General features: G+C 25.1%; 2 protein-coding genes across 2 annotated transcripts; both read right to left on the bottom strand.

Annotated features, from left to right (window-relative positions):
- Nucleotides 1-200: 200 nt before the first annotated feature.
- On the bottom strand, nucleotides 201-8,086 carry LOC126909218 (MORN repeat-containing protein 5-like). The gene is made up of 7 exons (XM_050691636.1): nucleotides 8,072-8,086; nucleotides 7,824-7,995; nucleotides 7,664-7,762; nucleotides 7,090-7,177; nucleotides 4,677-4,841; nucleotides 1,039-1,290; nucleotides 201-798 (listed from the first exon to the last, which is right to left on the bottom strand). The coding sequence occupies exons 2-7, from the start codon at nucleotides 7,981-7,983 to the stop codon at nucleotides 576-578; spliced, it is 987 nt and encodes a 328-aa protein (XP_050547593.1). The 5' UTR covers nucleotides 7,984-7,995; nucleotides 8,072-8,086; the 3' UTR covers nucleotides 201-575.
- A 1,217-nt stretch (nucleotides 8,087-9,303) lies between these two features.
- LOC126909219 (PI-actitoxin-Avd5a-like) lies at nucleotides 9,304-10,558 on the bottom strand. The gene is made up of 3 exons (XM_050691637.1): nucleotides 10,429-10,558; nucleotides 10,008-10,187; nucleotides 9,304-9,517 (listed from the first exon to the last, which is right to left on the bottom strand). The coding sequence occupies exons 1-3, from the start codon at nucleotides 10,457-10,459 to the stop codon at nucleotides 9,483-9,485; spliced, it is 246 nt and encodes an 81-aa protein (XP_050547594.1). The 5' UTR covers nucleotides 10,460-10,558; the 3' UTR covers nucleotides 9,304-9,482.
- Between the last annotated feature and the right edge of the window lie 8,297 nt (nucleotides 10,559-18,855).

The raw sequence follows: 18,855 nt of genomic DNA, 5'->3' as shown, positions 1-18,855 counted from the left end.
TACTTGAATAATATAAGTAAAAAATATTTAACAAATAAAATATCATATTATTACAATAATATTATATAATATATGATTTTACCGTTTGTATTTAAGTAAATCAACACATTCTTAAACTATTGAAAGTAATTATTCAAACTTTATTTTTACTTTATTAATAAAAATTACATAGTAAATTGTACATTTATAAAANCTTTATTAATAAAAATTACATAGTAAATTGTACATTTATAAAAGTAAATATTTAAAACAGAGTATAGATACTTACTAATAAACAAAACTGCTGTATTAGAATACATGTCTGTGTTTCGCAGTTAACTGATGGTTCAATTGCTGTTAATATAATTAATATAGGTACATTAATGTTATTTATAGGAAATGTTGTTTTGTAGTAAACCGGTTTTTATGATTAAATACTATCAACATTGAAATAACTCAACGGTTTCTTGCCGGTGTATTGAAAATAAAAAATTTTATAAATTGGTAACCCGTAGAATATCTTTTATTGAAGTAAGATAAATTTTATTAAAGTTTACACAGAAAATTTACTATGGAATGCCCAATGAATAACTTAATTACCAAAACCCAGGTTCGTCTTCATTATTCTGGTTTTTCTGTTGACAATTTCTATTGTCACTATGACTAATGTTTTCAAACTGTAAATGACTTGGATCGTTTTTGGCTTTTTTTAAGTTCATAATTTTCGGGCAATATTTCAGTTGTTGATGTGCATCTGTTGATATGTTCATTTTCGAAAATAAACCACAGTCGTCTGAACTGCCATTTGTATCGAACAAACTATAGTTTAAATTATACTTTATTGAAATGTATAATTATTTATATTATGTGTTAGTGAACCGTGGTGGGTTTTGATAGTAACATTTTTAATAAATTAAGTAATTCTATAATCAGTTAAACTTATTGAATTGAAATTGTAATAATTATTGAAGTGAAACTTTTTTATTATTTTTTTATTTATATCAACATTTTGTATTGTCTTAAGATTCGATTAGTAATTTTGATAGAAAAAATGTATACCTTTGATTGTTGATAATACAATCTGACAAAACGCCCGATACAGTGTCAGTGACTAAACTACCTTCACTTTGTGTTTGTTCAAATTCATCTATAACTGAATCAACAAACATTGTTTTAGCTGTTGTGTCGTTAATATTTATTACGGTATTGCTCAAACGATTTTCATTGAAATATGGACGAAAAGGTATTTGTACCTCACCACCTTTAGAACAGTTTTCCATTATCCACTTAGCTCCAGCATCGGAAGGCACCCTTAAAAAAATTATCAAATAATTTTATGATTAAACTGAATGAAAAAGTTAATTGATTTAAAAAAATAGACTTTAACAATTGATAATAATAATATTTAGTCATTAAAAAAAACAATTCAGAAAAGTTATCCCAGGAAAACCTTTATCTTTTATATTTTTCTGAGTAATCTCAAGTACCTATATATGGGTTTTTAATTATTTTAAATGCTATATATAAAATGCATTACAAATCAATTTTAATATTAAAGGTATATCAGAAAAATGTATTAGGTCTAAAATCAAGGCTTAAAGTGAGGAGGAATACAAGAGACTCATCTTTTCTGAATAAGCGTTTCCCTTAAAATTCATTTAAATATATATACTGTATTAATAAACAAAAAAATCAAATTATCCTAGGGGTTGGGTTGAGTTTCTAATTGGTTATCATTATATTTGTTAATTTCAACTAAAGATAATTTTGTGGTAATTAATTTTTTATTTATTAAGTATGTCGTTAAATGATTTAAATATCTCAATGTTTTTATGCTAAAATCATTTAATGATTCATTTCTTATAGATAAATACTCTACAACTAACTAGTTTTATAATCATTTGGTTTTTATTTAATTTAATTTAATTAATCTCTGGGTTAAAAATGTATCAACATAAGCATTCAGTCAAATTCTAAGAGGTACTAAAATTATTTTAAATACTAACGTAGAGGCTAATATTTTTTTAATGACGTCTTAAAAAATAAAGGTAAAATCAGCAAAATCTCAAGACGCTAATCACCTTCTGGCACCCTTATTTGGTTATAATTTAATAAAATTTCAATCTGTTGAATATCTTTAGAATAAAATTTTTTATTCTATTTTAAAATATTTAATTTTATAACATTTTATTTTATATAGAAACAATTTTTTTTTGTTATAATATATAACGTTGTTGTGCAGTTTAAATCTAATTACTTACGGTGAACAAAACTGATAATATAAATGCTTTTTTTCGATTTTATTATCCATGTTAGCAAAAGTTGACATGTTAATTTTAAAAGTTAAGTTAATCATGTAAATAATTTATATGATGATTTGTGACTAAATTAAATTGAAACGTTAACTAAAGAATAACTTCATATTAAGTTGAACGGTTAAGAAAAGATTTGCTTTTTAAAAATGTGAAATATTTTTAGTAAAATTTAAATTAATAATTTGATCATTTTTATAAATAACTCATTTTTTTATATTTTAATTGGTGTATTATATAATTATAATTATAATTATAAATATATTGGATTCTATCAATTATTATTTTTTACATAGTTCAAAATTCATTTAATAAAAATTTTCATTAAAAAAAATATATGTAACGTTTTATATATATGAGGTTTTGACATCTTTAATAACTTTTTTCCGGTGAATATTTTGCGTACTTTTTTTTTCATTTTCACAGCTTTAAAATATGTCAAAAATATTTTTTTCATTTATTTAATAAAAAACTAAAAAATTATTTAAAATTTTTTTAAATTTAAGTATAAATTACATCTACTTTCACTACATACCCACTAAAAGTATTAAAATGTTCATAACACAATGAGTAATTGTTATCGACCAATCAAAATTATTTGTTTGAAAAGTGATAAAAAATAGTTATTTTGAAATAAATAATATATAAATAGTTTTTATAAAAATTAAAAAAAATTAATTTGACTGCCGATTTTTCATGGAAGGGACAATTGTCAAGAAAAATTTAATTTTAATATTGTAGTTCACAACAAAAACATTTATATAATACTAGGCTTCGTCTGGATGGGATACCGCCCCAAACCTGACGCCCTACAAGACTTATGCACCTTCGGCTCGTAAGCCTCTTTAATCCGACCTCATAAGAAGGCCACTGATTCTGGTAAGAATACTCAGCTATGNTCATAAGAAGGCCACTGATTCTGGTAAGAATACTCAGCTATGCTCGGCACGATAAGTGTTTTGCAGGAAAAAGTATCATATCAAAATCAGTGTAACAAAAATATATTAAAAATTTAATTAATAAAATCAGGTAAATTCAAAAAGAGTAATTGACTTAAAAATTTATTATCCACAATTTCAGAGTCAACATATACAGAATGGTCAATAACTAAGAAAACAGGTAAATTGTTACAAACAAAGAGAACAACAAAAACCCGTTTTCTTACTTACTGAAAATTTATATATGCGCGAAGAACGAGATGATAACCTCATTTGAAATATGTGTGTGGACATAAAAAAAATCTTGTAGAACGGTAAAAAATGAACGGATTAAATTAATATTTTTTATGATATCTCAGAAACTTCTTTGGGCGGGTGTGTTGATGATTTTAAACCTAAAGTCGTAAAACACTGACGTCAGCTTTTTTCTCGAAAAAGGTTGAAATTTTAAAACGCTCATGAGAGCGAGCGCCAAAAATTGACCGCCATCATCAATATTTTTTCTTAAGTCTGGTGGCCGAGTACTTTCGTTGAAAAAAAAGATTTTGAAAATCGGAGCACACTAAGTAATTTTTCCAGGAAAACGTAATTGGATTTAAAGTCAAAAACTCATAGCAAAAATATTGGAAAGAGTTTTTATTTTTTCATAATTAGCCATTTTTAAATAGCTTAATTTTGGTATAAGTTTTGGTTTGTCAGAAATCTCAGAATAAAGAAATTATTGTTGTAAAAATTGTAATTTTTATTACTTTGACGATCAATTTCTTATAATAGAACAATTGTTGGACAACATATTTAATTAGATTTTCATAAAAAGTATACCAAAATAAAGCGTGTGGTTTCTAGTATACTTTATTAAAATTTCATTAAAATACGTATTTTTCAAATGCAGAAAAAAATGCTTGAAAATGCCATTTTTACGGTAGTATAATTTTGAAATATTTTTTTAGATTTCTAAAATAAAGTTTTTTTTTTCAATTTTCGGCGATGATAGGTAATAAGGTCGTGGTGTTTTGACACATAGATCAATAAAATAAGTTCAGCGAGAGCTGAGAATTTTCATGAACAGAAATTAAATAAAACACATTATGACAATAACAATCTCAGCATCGCATTGAAATTAAAATAGAATAAGTGTGCTCGTACTTGAGCAAAATTATTTATAATAAAAAAATTATTAATACATTCTAAACTTTCTTTTAACATAGTTCATAACACATAAATGAACACAACGATAAAAATTGTTTAAATGATCTATAATAATAGTATAATTATCTAAAATTATTTATATTTTTTCTTTTATGTAGTAGCCAATATTTTTTTTTTTAATCTAGTAATTAATTTTAAGATTATCTAATGTTACCTATTAGATACATTTATGTATGAGGCTTAATTTCCAAGGACTAAACAGAAAAATCTTCCTGCAAACACTGAGAATTATTCATACCTGATCATTTCGTTGGTTTCGTAATCATGAACGGTATTCGTACGAGGATCATAAAATCCATCACCAGCGTCGTAAAAACCTTTAGGAGTCTCAATCACAATTTCACGGTTAGAGATTCGGCTACGTGCAGCTGGCTGCAAACCATGTTTATGCTCTAAAACGTACCTAAAAATATGACATAAATGTTTATTATGAAAATATTATGAAAATAATTTTTTACAAAATGTAGAACGAACATACAAAAGAAAATATATATAGATATCATTAAATTTCAATATAAAGAAAGAATCTAAAGTAAATATATCAACTCAAATGAATTTATAATGGATTTACGATTTAACATTCAATGTGAACACCAAAACTTTCCTTTTTTCTGTTTTAGCTTAGTGCAATTTTAAAGGACAAAATAAACATATATGATATATTTAAACAACTCAATGTGTTTTATATCCATTCTGTAAATAGTGTTTTTAGCTTTAATTCGAAGCTATGGAAAAATGTTAGATGATTTCGATATNTTTTTAGCTTTAATTCGAAGCTATGGAAAAATGTTAGATGATTTTGATATTATTTAAACATTTTTATTTGAATATTCTATAAACCGTATCATTACTCGCAAAATAAATACAATATTTGAAAAATAATTTTTTATTTCTTTTAGTTACATATAATTCTTGATTTATCAGTTAATAATTACTTTTTACAATCATCCCTTATAACGTATATGGATGTCAATTTTATTTTTTTAAATGATAACATACACATTTAATTAACTCATAAAATAGAAAATTATCTAATTGAAAAAATGACTGGTCGAAAACAACTTTAGTACCAGTACATTGGATTTTATTCTAGATATTTTTATAGCTAGGTATAAAAATACCAAAGAGTATGGCTGGGAAATGACTAATGATAAAAATTGCAGCACCTATTTTTCACCTTCAGTCATAACTTTATAATGTTAATAACTTCTGAAATACTCGTCCAAAAGTTGTTATCGACCTATCTATTTCTATAAGATTATTTCTTATTTTATAAGTTAATTAAATATGTATGTTGCTATTTTAAAAAATAAAATTGATGCCTCTTTATGTTATAAGAGATGAATCTAAAAAATAATTATTAGCTGATAAACTAAGAATTATGTGCAGCTAAAAGAAATCAAAATTTATTTTTCCAATATTTCATTTACTTTGCGTAATCGAGTGATTTATGAAAAGCCGATCATTCTGTATGCCTTTATATGATTATAAAATAAAAATGTTATTTAATTCAGTATATGTTGATGAGATTCAATAAGTATATTTTAATCATAAAATACATTATACATTATTTTTTTTATTATTTTAATTAATTTTTTAACGATTTCAGTAAAATATTTTTTTCGAATTTGTCTTAACAACTATTTTATAATGGAAATTTTTATTCATATATAGAGTGAAAAAACATTCAGGAAGCCAATTGTAATTTTTTCTGATCTTAAAAAAGTATATTTAAAAAATGCACATGATTTTTTGGAGAGAAAAATCTAAATATGATAGATTCAACCTTCCAACCTACGCCTAAATTGTGGTTTTAACTTAAAATGAAGAAGAAACATTAGAAATTTAATTTTGATATTTTTATTTTATTAATACTAAAAATTTGACTCTTTGGCTCTTACTTAGTGCTCGGTTTGTATGGATTTTTTTTACTCGACTTTTACCCGGTTTTAGGTTTTTAATACTTTTTTTACCGAGTTTTACTCAGTACTCAATTTGCAAGTATTTTTTTTTTTTATCCTTATTTACTTAGTAAATGTGTATACTACTCGAAATAATTCTAAATAAAAGTAGTTCGAAAAATTAAAAATATTTTTACTAGTTCTATGTAAAATTAGCTAATTCCATATAATTATTTTTTCTACCAATTTTTTTTTTTACAAATAAGTAAATTAAAGATATTGAAGTTTGCTTTCAAGTTATGAAATTTGGAGAGAAAATTCTAATTAATTTATACATATTTATATCGAAGTTTAATCAATAAGATCACTATGTTAATATTTAAAAGTGAAAATAAATAGGAACTTAATTAAATTTTATTTAATTATAGAACATTTTTGAAAAAAAAAATTATTGCATATGTTAGTTTATATATATGGAAATCAAATAGTAATTAATACCAGTATTAATCAATCTGCTTAAGTTCTAAGAGATTTCGTGATTATAGTTTATTTTGTTACAACGATGTTTAATATCATGTATTTTATTGAATTTAATTTAATAAAATTAAATGAGTAAATAAAATGTATTAAAAATTAATATAAGTTTGTTAGATCTCTTGTTTCAAATTTGTAATTTTAGTTAAGATTTCAACTTAGATAGAAAGCCATTAAAAGCTTTTTCTCTTATTGTAGTTTTTTTTTTAAAAATACCTCCTATCTGTCATTTTACAGTACTTCCAATCATTTAATTTAAACTTAAGACCGTCTTGAAATATATAAGTACGTGTTTGACATTGACCTTTATTCCAGATCCCTCTGATTTTAGANGAAATAAATAGGAACTTAATTAAATTTTATTTAATTATAGAAAATTTTTGAAAAAAAAAATTATATTGCATATGTTAGTTTATATATATATATGGAAATCAAATAGTAATTAATACCAGTATTAATCAATCTACTTAAGTTCTAAGAGATTTCGTGATTATAGTTTATTTTGTTACAACGATGTTTAATATCATGTATTTTATTGAATTTAATTTCATAAAATTAAATGAGTAAATAAAATCTATTAAAAATTAACATAGGTTTGTTAGATCTCTTGTTTCAAATTTGTAATTTTAGTTAAGATTTCAACTTGGATAGAAAGCCATTAATAGCTTTTTCTCATATTGTAGTTTTTATTTTATAAAATACCTCCTATCAGTCATTTTACAGTACTTCCAATCTTTTAATTTGAACTTAAGACCGTCTTGAAATATATAAGTACGTGTTTGACATTGACCTTTATTCCAGATTCCTTTGATTTTAGATCCTATCGGGTAGTATATTGTTCCAGGTCCGTGAAAGAAACCGTTTTCGAATTTTCCTACATAAATGGCCCCTAAAATAAATACAATTTTCTTAAGTAGTTTAATTAGCAAATATTTTCAATACAACTTTACCTTCGGGCATATGATATTTTCCTAATCCATGCATAGTTTTCTCATTCCATTCTCCTTTGTAATAACTACCAGTCCTCAAGGCAACCCATTGCTCACAAGAAAATAAGGGTTTTCCCGGCTGTAGGTTTGATGTATATTCCATGTTAATCGACTTATTCATTGATGTAATATTCTAAATTCAAAAAATAATATGTATTTATAAATAATTAGTTTTTTGTAGAAATAATGATTATGTTATAAATGGTAACCTTGACTATAAAAGGTTTAGTGTAAATTTTTAGCGATGCAAATAAAATAAACTTTTATTTTATTAATCGTTTAAATTTATAAAGTTGTTATTATTTATAAATTATTTCTTAATATCTAGAAAATGTTACATTACCATAAACTTTTATTACATTAAATTATGTTCAAAGAACAATATTATAAATATCAAAGATTTATTATTTTTTATAAAGCAGTGTGATAGTATTTTACGTTTAAAAATTAAATTACATAACTAGATTACTTTTTTAACATACAGCAGTGTTAATGTCAAGGTGTAATAATTAATTTGAGATTGCAAAACAAGTCGGTCGGAATTTCCAATGGACTATCTATGTATTTAATACGCATGCAACATTTTTAACTATTCATCCTGTGTGCCACGGGGCTAAATTATAATTGGATAAATGTTTAAAAAATATAATATTATTCAATATTTAAAAGTTTATAATATTTTTTCTCTCGTTGCTTACTATAGTATCTAAAACTTCATAATTATACTTAATAGTAAATACTAATATTATACCAATAGTAAATAACTTTAGTTGTCGGTATAATTATTAAATTTAGTAGCGTGATTTAAATTTTTCTAGGGAAGGGGTACACTTATAATTAAGATTAAAAGGAGTCACACATAACAAAATTATTTGAAAAATCTATTGTAAAGCAAAACATTATGTTTTAATTGTTTTTCGATAAGAAAAATGTTGATTAACTTCCACAAATACTATAAAAAGGTCAGTGTTATATTAGAGTTTCATTTATTTTTCATGAATAATTTCAACTTATCAATTTAATTACTTAGTTGTAAACATAATTTTTATAAAAATTATCAAAGTGTTTAATATGTTAAAACGTAAATATACATAATTTATTTCCCATTAATTTCGTCTATTTAGAAATTACACTTCTCTAATTCGATTGCTATTTTTGCAGTTTCAAGCTAATTGGTATATAGATTATACTTGTTTGAGTCATAAACGAGTCGATTTTATTGGCTTCTCTGATATAACTCTACAAAACAACTTATTCTGACGCTAAGTAAAAATTACATTTATACCCGATACGATCTAGTAAAAAGATAAATAAAATATGATAATTATTCGTCAATCATAAATTAGATCTAATAAGAAGATGCAAAGCAAAAAAGAATATTAATAACTTTTCAGTGTAAATAAAAGTACAATATTTGTATTAAATAACAACAAAATATAAATTAGTTATTATGTTTTGTTTATTTAATTTTTAAAATACATCCAAAACTTTAAAATGCATAGTGTATTTATAAAATAAAATAAATATAAATAAACAACTTAATAAAAATACAATTTCGAATTTTCTTTGAATTGTTACTATTATTCTTCGTAATATATTTAGTTTTATAAACGTGTAAAACTAGACACATTTTCCATAATAAACAATGGTAAAATCTAAAAAAAAAAAAAAATATTAAAAAACACATCAGGATTCTACAATTTGAATAATGCTATTATGTTATCTTTATTTGTTTGTATAACAGTCAAGTATAGTTATTATTTAATTTTTATGTTTAAATAATCACAAAATGAAGTTGACTAAACTCTAAGAAATAATACAAAAATTTGATTATTTGTGATCGATTTTTGTACTACAAGAGGAATTATCAAAATTTTATTTATTTTGTTATTGTATTCTTACGTAGTTTTAAAAATCATTTAAATATTTGATCGAGTATGATAAATGTTAAAAAAGAAACAAACGATACGCCATAAACATTTTAAATTTGTTAACTGAAACAAACTCGGGGGTCAAAATTAATACAGAGAGGTCAATCAATTCGGAGTCACTAATCTCGTCAAAAAACAAGTTTAGAGGTGCTGTTAATTTTAAAAAATCGCTTTATAATGTTTAGTCATTTATGTATGTATTTTAAGTTCTTACTCGTATTATTTTGACAGTTCGATCGCTTTAATTCACATTCATTTCCAAATGTTTTATATACTTTTGTACAGACATTAAAGGCACATACAGGTTCAAATATGGTTGGACATATATCTGGACAATTATTTGGATCCAATGGTACAGCAGCAGTAAAGCCACTCATTGAAATTGCAGACAAACCTTTTATAGAAGAAAAACTAATGATAAATCTTTAAGTGGAATGAATGGTATTGTGCAGAATGCAACCAACTTTCAACATTTTTATTTTATTATATTAATGATAAAAGATTAAGATATCAAATTTAAATAGCGTAGCATTTATAATTAAAAGTTAGTTGAATTTGCTTATCGCAAATTACATTGTTTAATCATCTTATTCGTATAATTTAATTTTAAAACATATTTAACAATAAACACTTACCCACTAAGAAAAATAATGTTAGTGATGACATTATGAATTTAAAAAACTGAATATAGTAAATAAATATTTTTGACTAACGGGTCTCAGGTAGTAACAAAATGAATATTTACTACAATGCTTAAGTTTCAGTTCCTTTTATACTCATTTTCTTACTCTATCTATTTTTTGGTAATTACATGCTTCTCTCTAGTGTAGTTAATTTTGTTTAAGAAAATATAAGTACTTAATTACGAGGTCGTTTTAATATTTATAGTTTTATCTTTATGACATTTGTCGTAGTCATAGCTATTTAGTAATGACTACTTCATATTCTTTAAAGAATATTTAATTCTTTACTATGTGCATAAAAAAAATAATAAAATTGATCCCTAACAATATTTTATTAAGTTAATTTTTTTTTTTTAACCGTTTTAATGTATTATTATTATAGAAAAAGACAAAATAAAGGTGGGCGGTGGACATAAATCGCTCAAAAATAAAATTATTCCATGGTAAATATACAATTTATTTTCTTTATTTTTAAACATGGTAATTAAAATTTTTTTCATATGTATCCTCCCCAGAACAAAACCCTAACTATGCCTTTGCACGAAGAATTTATTTAAACAAATTACCTTACTCTTATATCAAACAAAAATTAAATTTAACGATTTTTCATTATTTACATCATTTTTTAAATAATAAGGTATTAAATTTAAATACTACTAACAATTTGAATAACAAACTTTTGTTATAATCTTTGCCGTATTTGTTTTGATATGATTTAATGTAAACTATAAAGAAAATGAAAAAAATGGTCAATTTATTCATAAGTAATCAAACATTTTCTATTGTTGTCTTCAGTTAAAATTTAATATTTGTGCTGTTTTAAAAACTATTTTGAATTTTAGTATTTCATTATATATAATAAATATTTCTAAGGTTTTAGGTTTTTGGGAAATTTTTAAAATTTAGAATTTGTAAAATTCATCTTTAAATAAACGTCTTTCATCACCATTGTTTTTATACCTTATACTTGGGGTCGGCTACTCGTATGCTAAATCTCCACATGACATGATCTGTCACATCATCTATATATTAAAATTTATCCTTAAAAATAGTCACAAATTTTCGGCCGGCGTTCCTCAAATGTTAAGATTTTTAAAGTAACGGCCATTCTAATGTTTTTATAAAAAATATTTAAGATGAAGGAAATTACACATAATAAATCCCTCCAAAAATTCAATTGAAATTGCGTCAAAGGAGATGACATTATGACTTTGAACAACGATTAGGAGATATATTTGGTTTTATTTTCAGGACATTTTATTGTAAACAAAGCAATATTCGAATTTTCGCATTTTAGTTTTTATTTTCTGAATATTTTTTTTCTGATTTTATTTAGAATCTTTGTAATATAATAGGTAATAGGAAGTTCATGACATGTTATTTTAGTAATAATACGTTTATAGCGTTTTTAAATGTTGTAAACATCATGAATTTTTCATATATTAGGTGTGGCTATTAAATAACGGGACTGATCTTTTTTGACATTTGTGGTATTATCTGCATTCACTTGATCCCCGAGAGTCAGACGGTGAATCAATATTTTTATATTGAGGTTCTGACAACCCTTAGTGAACATGTGAGAAGACAAAGACCTAATTTATGAAAGACCAAGTCTTAAATGTTTAACCAAGACGATGCAAGAAGTTCTTTGTCCGTGTAAGCGTTCTTTGTAGAATATGGCCTCACCTTGTCGGAATATCCACCTTGCCTCTGAGACTATTTTTATTTCCAAAAGTCAAATCGGTGCTTCAAAAAAAAGACAAGATTTTAAATTGTGGAAGCAGTTAAAATAGCGTCAGAAGTTCTTAACCAGCTAACGGAAGCGGACTTCCAGCACCGTTTTCAACAATAAAAAAGTATTATGAAACAGTATAGGGATCGCCAAGGGGATGTACATTTTCTGTTGCGATTGCAGACGCATACAAAGTTGTATAACATCAATCCAGTCATTTAACAGCCACATCTCGTATTTTACAAATATTTTATGATTTTTATTTTGTAAAATTTGTAGCATTTTCTTTTGTTTTTTTTGTTCAATAGTGAACTTAAAAGTAATGCTTTCTGCTAAAAACTTCACAACTAACAAAGTATTAGAGCAGCCGTACGCTAATAAAAAATGTTCACTTGTTATGTATAAATAAAGAAATTTAAGGGGTGAGTAGTCAGATGAAAGTAAAAGTTTAGTATAAAAACTGAAAGGATTAAATAAAAGTGGAAGTTATGTACATAAGGAGAAACTATATATGGTTGTCTATATTAAGTTTCTCATTATGTAATGAGAGTGAGTAAAACTCGTACTGGTATATTAAAATGCTTATAACTCAATAAGTACTTATCCTAAAATTCTAACTAGTCTATCAAAATTTTTTGTCACAAAATAGCTAAAAAATGGCTATTTTTAAATTTTCATAATAATAACATTAAATTAAATGTAAGTACAAATAATTTATATAAGTTGTGGGATTAGTAAGATCGTGTTTGTTTATTTAGTAAAGAATATAAATAAAATTTATAGAGTTTTAAGATTTTTTAAAAAAAAAAATATTAAATGAATAGTCAACATAGTTAATCCAAACAGAGTTGCCTATTGTTATTTAATTTCATGGTTGTATATTTTGACATAAATCAACTTTCAATTGCATAACGAAGTAGAAAAAAGTAAACCAATTTATCAAATAAAAAGGATTTAAACATAATTAAATTTTAATAACAAGTAATTAAAAAAATTTAATTTAATAACACCTCCATGAGGTTAATTCCAACCAAAATAATTTTTTGGAAAATAATCACGTATCTTTACATATCATCTTATTTTAATTTCTCTTCGCGATAAAAATTAGCAGGAGGTGAGATAATCTATAATTAAAAAATCATTTCTTTACGTCATTTATAAAAAATTGTATATTTCCTAAAATATACAATTATTAAAAATATTTCCTAAAGTAAGTACTATTACTAATAACTTCTCTATCTAATATTTTTCCTTCAGTTGAATATCATAAAAATTAAATTTAATTGTTGAACTTGAGCCTATTTGGTAGTATATTTTCTGCATAAATTTATAAGTTTATGAACAATTTAAAATTCATACTTGAATTATTTTGACAGTTGGATCGTTTTAACTCACAGTCGTTTCAAAACATTTGAATCATTCCATTGCAATTATATAATGCATATATAAGGTGATAAATAGTTGGAAAGATATCAGTACAACTTTTTGTTAAATCCACATGTATAGTTTCAGCAATATTAGTTATTAGTACTCCAAAAAATCCTTTTTATAGAAGTAAAATGATGATTAATATCTATTAGTTAAATAACAAAACCGAAGTCATTAAGTTGTGTTATATTGCACATATGCAAATTTTATAATATTAAAATAACTGTAGATAATTATTATTTACCATCATAAATTATTTTGGACAAAAAAATGTAGCATTAATTTTTTACGCATAATAGTAATTAAAATAAAGGTTATCATATAGTAATTGTATAGTGTTACTAATTGATGATGAGCTTTTTTGTTAAGTTGTGATGGACAGTTTCGTGTATTTAAAACGGGTAATCATGTGGCAGTTTTAGCTGTAGCAAAAATGTTGATATTTAGTTCATATTTTTACAATATCTTAAAAAATAATTATTTTCACCAAAATATATGAAATAAGTCCTAGACAAACTAAGATCACCATATTCTTTAATATTTTTATTTTCTAGCTTGAAATATCATGTGTATTAGACATTTATATAATACTATTAGTCATAAAATTATTTTCATAAATTTAAAAAACGAATGTCAAAACTAAGATTCATTTGGTAATTCACAAAAAAAATAAGATATTATTGCATATTATAGATAAAAAAATAACTTACAAAGAATGCTAATGTTTGAAAAGGCATTATAAAACTGAAAATTTAACCAAGTTAATAAATATTTTTGAGACAGATAACTTGTGTTAGCAACTAAACCTATACATAAAACTAGTTAAAATAAACTTTATATATATATATATATTTTAAATATTATGTTAATAGTAATTACACGTTTTAGGTAATTATAAAATTTTTTTTATGGATAATTTAAGTACATAGTTACTACGATACATAATGTTTTTATTTTAATCATGACATTTGTGCAATATAAAAATATAAATATTTACGAGTATACATAGGTGTACATTTTATAATATTGTACTAAATACAAATAAATATAAATTAAATCTATTTTATAGTGTAAGTCAATATAATAAAATACAATGGGTACTTTACAAAAAACTGTTATGCATTATAATAAGAAAAAAATGAAATTTGTATAAAAACGGCAACTACTCTAATTATTAAACAAAATATTCAACATATTATTTTATATATGACTTTCAATTTTATGAATTCGTTATTGATGTACCATTTAGATGTGTATAATACTTATAGATTTCATTTTACTGTTTAAAAAGTTACAAATTTATGAACAATGTTAATGTGTACAATTTTTTTAATTTTGGTAAAAATACTCTTTCTTAACTAACTTAAATTGTTTTTACTTATTGATGTCTTTTCAATGATCGATTTAGTTATTATGTAAACGTAAAAGTCTACATTTTTTTTCATAAAACACGAATATACATGTATTATACATTTCAAGTATAAAATATATTATTATATTAGTTAGTACTCATCCTAAAATTGTTATCTATCAAAATGTTTGTATGAAAAAGGCTAAAAAATGACTATTTCAAAATGTTGATAACAATAAAAAAAAATCGGCTGGTCATCGGACGTCGTTTATTAGCAGTGTTGATGGCGACAGCATCGTTGCCTTCAACACTGCTGACTTGTGACGTCCGATGATCGTGCCGGACATGACAATCGTCAAACCCACGATTTTAAACAAAGAGTACTTATTTATTGCGTTTGTCTTTTCGGTTAAAAATATTCTTTAGTTATTCTTAAATAATAAACCAGCCACAGATCTCTACCATTTAAAACTGTGTCAACTGCACTAAGTCGTGTCAGCATATATATTACTTACTGCAAAAACAAATTTATTAACACGTTACTTTATATAAATTGTCAAAATAATTTTATGATAACAATTAACATTTAATATTAGTATAAAATGGACTGAGTTAACACAAATAATGATCAACTAGTTATATCCCCAATCAATACCATCCATGGTAAACTGCTTCCGTTAAAAGATCTTGTTTTTTTCTTTCATTTTCTTGTATTACATAAAAACGCAATATCAACAGTTGCGCTAATATAAATGTGTCCAAAACAAATATTTTAACTAAGCAGACTTGCAACATAGTGATACGAGTAAAAGAATATCATACTCAATGATTAAATTTGAAAACATAATTAAAGTAGAGTTAGTAATATTAAAAAAGATAAGCATAGTATATTTGTAGAATAATTAAATTTCTTATGTGATATTAGTTGTTGAAAAAATATTATTTTTAAATATTATATTATGATCATGCTGATGCTTTAAAATCAGGTGTGTCAAAAGAATCTAAGGACTACCTCAATTATCAGTGAATAAAAAATTGTAATATAACAGTAGGTTGATCTTTGAAAAATAATTCAGTAAAAAACTTGTTCGAAAAGAGTTATAAAGTCAATTGACTTTAGAGAGCTCGATTATCATATTAGAAAAAATCAAAAAGTCTATCAAGTACTGTTGATAGCTTTCGTAACGCTAATCATTCAGACTTTGACTGTGATTTCGAAATACCGTCGACAAGTAAAGTGCATTTTAAAATAATGCACACCACAGCTTACATTTACGTTAGATAAAATATTTTTAATCAAAACGCCACTTACATTTAAGCAGCTTTTCTAGTGAGTTCGGGAAAAGCAATATAAAACGTATGTATAAGTAAGAACATCATAAGAAGAGCTCATATTTTAAATAGAAAAAATATTTCCGAATAAATATTACAATCCTTTAAGTCGCACACTTAATTAATGGCCGTTGGGATAAGAAACTCTTACTATTATCCGATAAAAAAGGTTATATCGAATACTTAGCTGTGTTAAACTCTGGTAGTAGAAATACCATATTTTTAGGTGTACCTCAGCTAGTCAATTGACCAAACAAATACAATCTGATGCTGTTGAAAAATTATTACTGGATTCGGATTTAATTAACCGAACTACTAAAATGTGTTTTGATACTGTTGTGGCATATTATATGGACTGTATGAAATTTAATTTAAATAAACTTAGTTTACTTTTTTTGCTATAATATTTTGCTTCCTAATTTTTACACATGTACCATATAAATGAGACGTTTGCAGCATTCAGACCAAAATACGTTGACATATTTAGCTTTGACAAGTAACATAATATAAAACCGATGTGGCACCGGGCAACATGAGCTTATTATACAACCTTTATAACTTTTGGAACATTATGTTTTCTTTACTTATTTATAAATCAAACAAAAAAATTGATGAAACACAACATATTAGATTAAATTATTACTTAATTTAATAATAACAGAAATGTAAATATACTATTGAACAATAACAGACAGGGAAAATTGCTATTAAGATAATAAAAACATCAAACGTCAAGTATTTAGTAAAAAAAAAATTTATATTTATATATTTTAGATAAAAATAATAAGCGATTTTATATAATAACATGTAATGTTAGTTGTCTTACGTTTTCTCGTACTCACTATCTCATGCTGTTACAGTGACATTATCGTTTCTTTTACGTACTTTGATTACTTGCATTAAACGCCATTGTAATTTGGACAAGTTTTCTTCTTGAATGAGAACTATAGTGCCAGCATTCAATTTAGGGTCTATCTCTCCGAACCTTTTTACTTGTTCTTGTGATTGGGATAAATATTTATGGTTTATAGTCGGTTTATAGCGATATATTCAAAATATTTTTCAGACATAAATATATGTAACGGTGTGAAAATTTAAGCAAACTCCAGTGTGAGTTAATATAGTATAAAGCTCATCAACAGTTTAACAAGAGTTTTTTTAAAATATTGTACAATAAATGTTTCATGGATTTAACGGACCCCGTTCACAGGCAACCAGACCTGGCTGGTATAATTTACCAGTAAATACTGTATTTTGTGGTATCATCTGAGTAAACAATATCACTTTTAACACTACGGTCGAAAAATCGATTTAATGATTAAGAAAATCTTTTGTTAGATCACTAACTAACTTTATATCAACGAATTTTACCACCATTACCATTTTTTCAGATGAGTTCTGTACTGTTTTTTAGTGTTATTTATTATTTTGTTTTAATTGAGTTTATTCAATTTGTCCATGGCCGCTTCGCTGGCAATTAGTATTTAAGGGTCCTCCGCTATTTATTTGATATGAAATTATTGCTGTCGTATAATTCATTGAATGTGCGATTAGACGGCATACACCAAGGTGACCCTTCTCACCCGCTCCTCAAGCGATCGCAAACAGGCTTAGGGCAGGACAAAATCTACTGCGGTGTACAACTAGCCGTCCTACGTTCTAGCTGCCTTGTACGAAACAATTTTCTTATGATACATTCGTGGGTAAAGCAATGGAATTATATTGTTTGGTACATTTGGCTTCAGGCACATTTAAATCACTTATTTAAATCACCTCGGCTGTAGTTGACCATTCCTTGCAGTCCTTTTGCAACCACCTCGACCCTGAACACCATAAGGACGGCATAGATAATTCTTTGGGATAACAACCACGCTATATTACATCAGCAGGATTGTCCTGCGATTTCACGTGCAAATAATTGGATCTTGACATTATTTCCTGGATTTCGTCTACCCTATAAACAACAAAAGTTTACTATTTAGCGAAGGGTTATGTGGTTCATGCGAGAACAATACTAGAAACAATGTCCAAAAACTGCTACATCATACCAGTAGTACCGCACACAATTCTAGGCGGAGTAAAGAAACTGTTTTTATAGGAACTACCTTTGACTTTGCACAAATGAAATAGTACAACATGTTTATCACGTTCATTTCCGGTACGCAAATATAAAGCAGTTCCGCTCACACGAATGGAAGCATCCTAAAACCCATGTACTTGATATTAGGGCTGGTCCTAATAAAATTGTTGGAACTTTTTTGATTTTGTACAGTATGATGAGAAACATAATACATTTTATTAGATCAAAAAAAAAACAATTATTTTTAACAACTTCCATATGGCCCAGCAATCATATTATTTTTAAAATTTGTCATGATCAGTCTTCAAAATAGAATTGTTTTGTAACCTTTTTTCTTAACGATAAAAACACCGTAGTTCGCTACGTCGAATTCTTTAAATCGCCAAGAACGCGTGAGCATATCGTTAAATGGTTCTAGTTAGTAGATTAAACATTTACAAAATTGAATGAGATTGT

The sequence above is a fragment of the Daktulosphaira vitifoliae genome, unplaced genomic scaffold, assembly GCF_025091365.1.
Source record: "Daktulosphaira vitifoliae isolate Bord-2020 unplaced genomic scaffold, ASM2509136v1 Scaffold_191, whole genome shotgun sequence".
In the NCBI taxonomy this organism is placed as follows: domain Eukaryota; kingdom Metazoa; phylum Arthropoda; class Insecta; order Hemiptera; family Phylloxeridae; genus Daktulosphaira; species Daktulosphaira vitifoliae.
The sequence above is the reverse complement of the archived record's forward strand: the minus strand, read 5'-3'. Positions and strand labels throughout refer to the sequence as shown.

Bases quoted from the DNA above. Each gene is read 5' to 3' on its own strand.
- LOC126909218 (XM_050691636.1), bottom strand. From the start codon at position 7,983: ATGAATAAGTCGATTAACATGGAATATACATCAAACCTACAGCCGGGA. The intron at 7,763-7,823 runs GTAAAGTTGTAT...TATTTATTTTAG, and splicing joins AAAATATCATATGCCCGAAG to GGGCCATTTATGTAGGAAAA. The intron at 1,291-4,676 runs GTATGAATAATT...AATTTTTTTAAG, and splicing joins GAAACCAACGAAATGATCAG to GGTGCCTTCCGATGCTGGAG.
- LOC126909219 (XM_050691637.1), bottom strand. From the start codon at position 10,459: ATGTCATCACTAACATTATTTTTCTTAGTGG. The intron at 10,188-10,428 runs GTAAGTGTTTAT...CTTCTATAAAAG, and splicing joins AACATTATTTTTCTTAGTGG to GTTTGTCTGCAATTTCAATG. The intron at 9,518-10,007 runs GTAAGAACTTAA...TTTTTTTTTTAG, and splicing joins GAACTGTCAAAATAATACGA to ATTTTACCATTGTTTATTAT.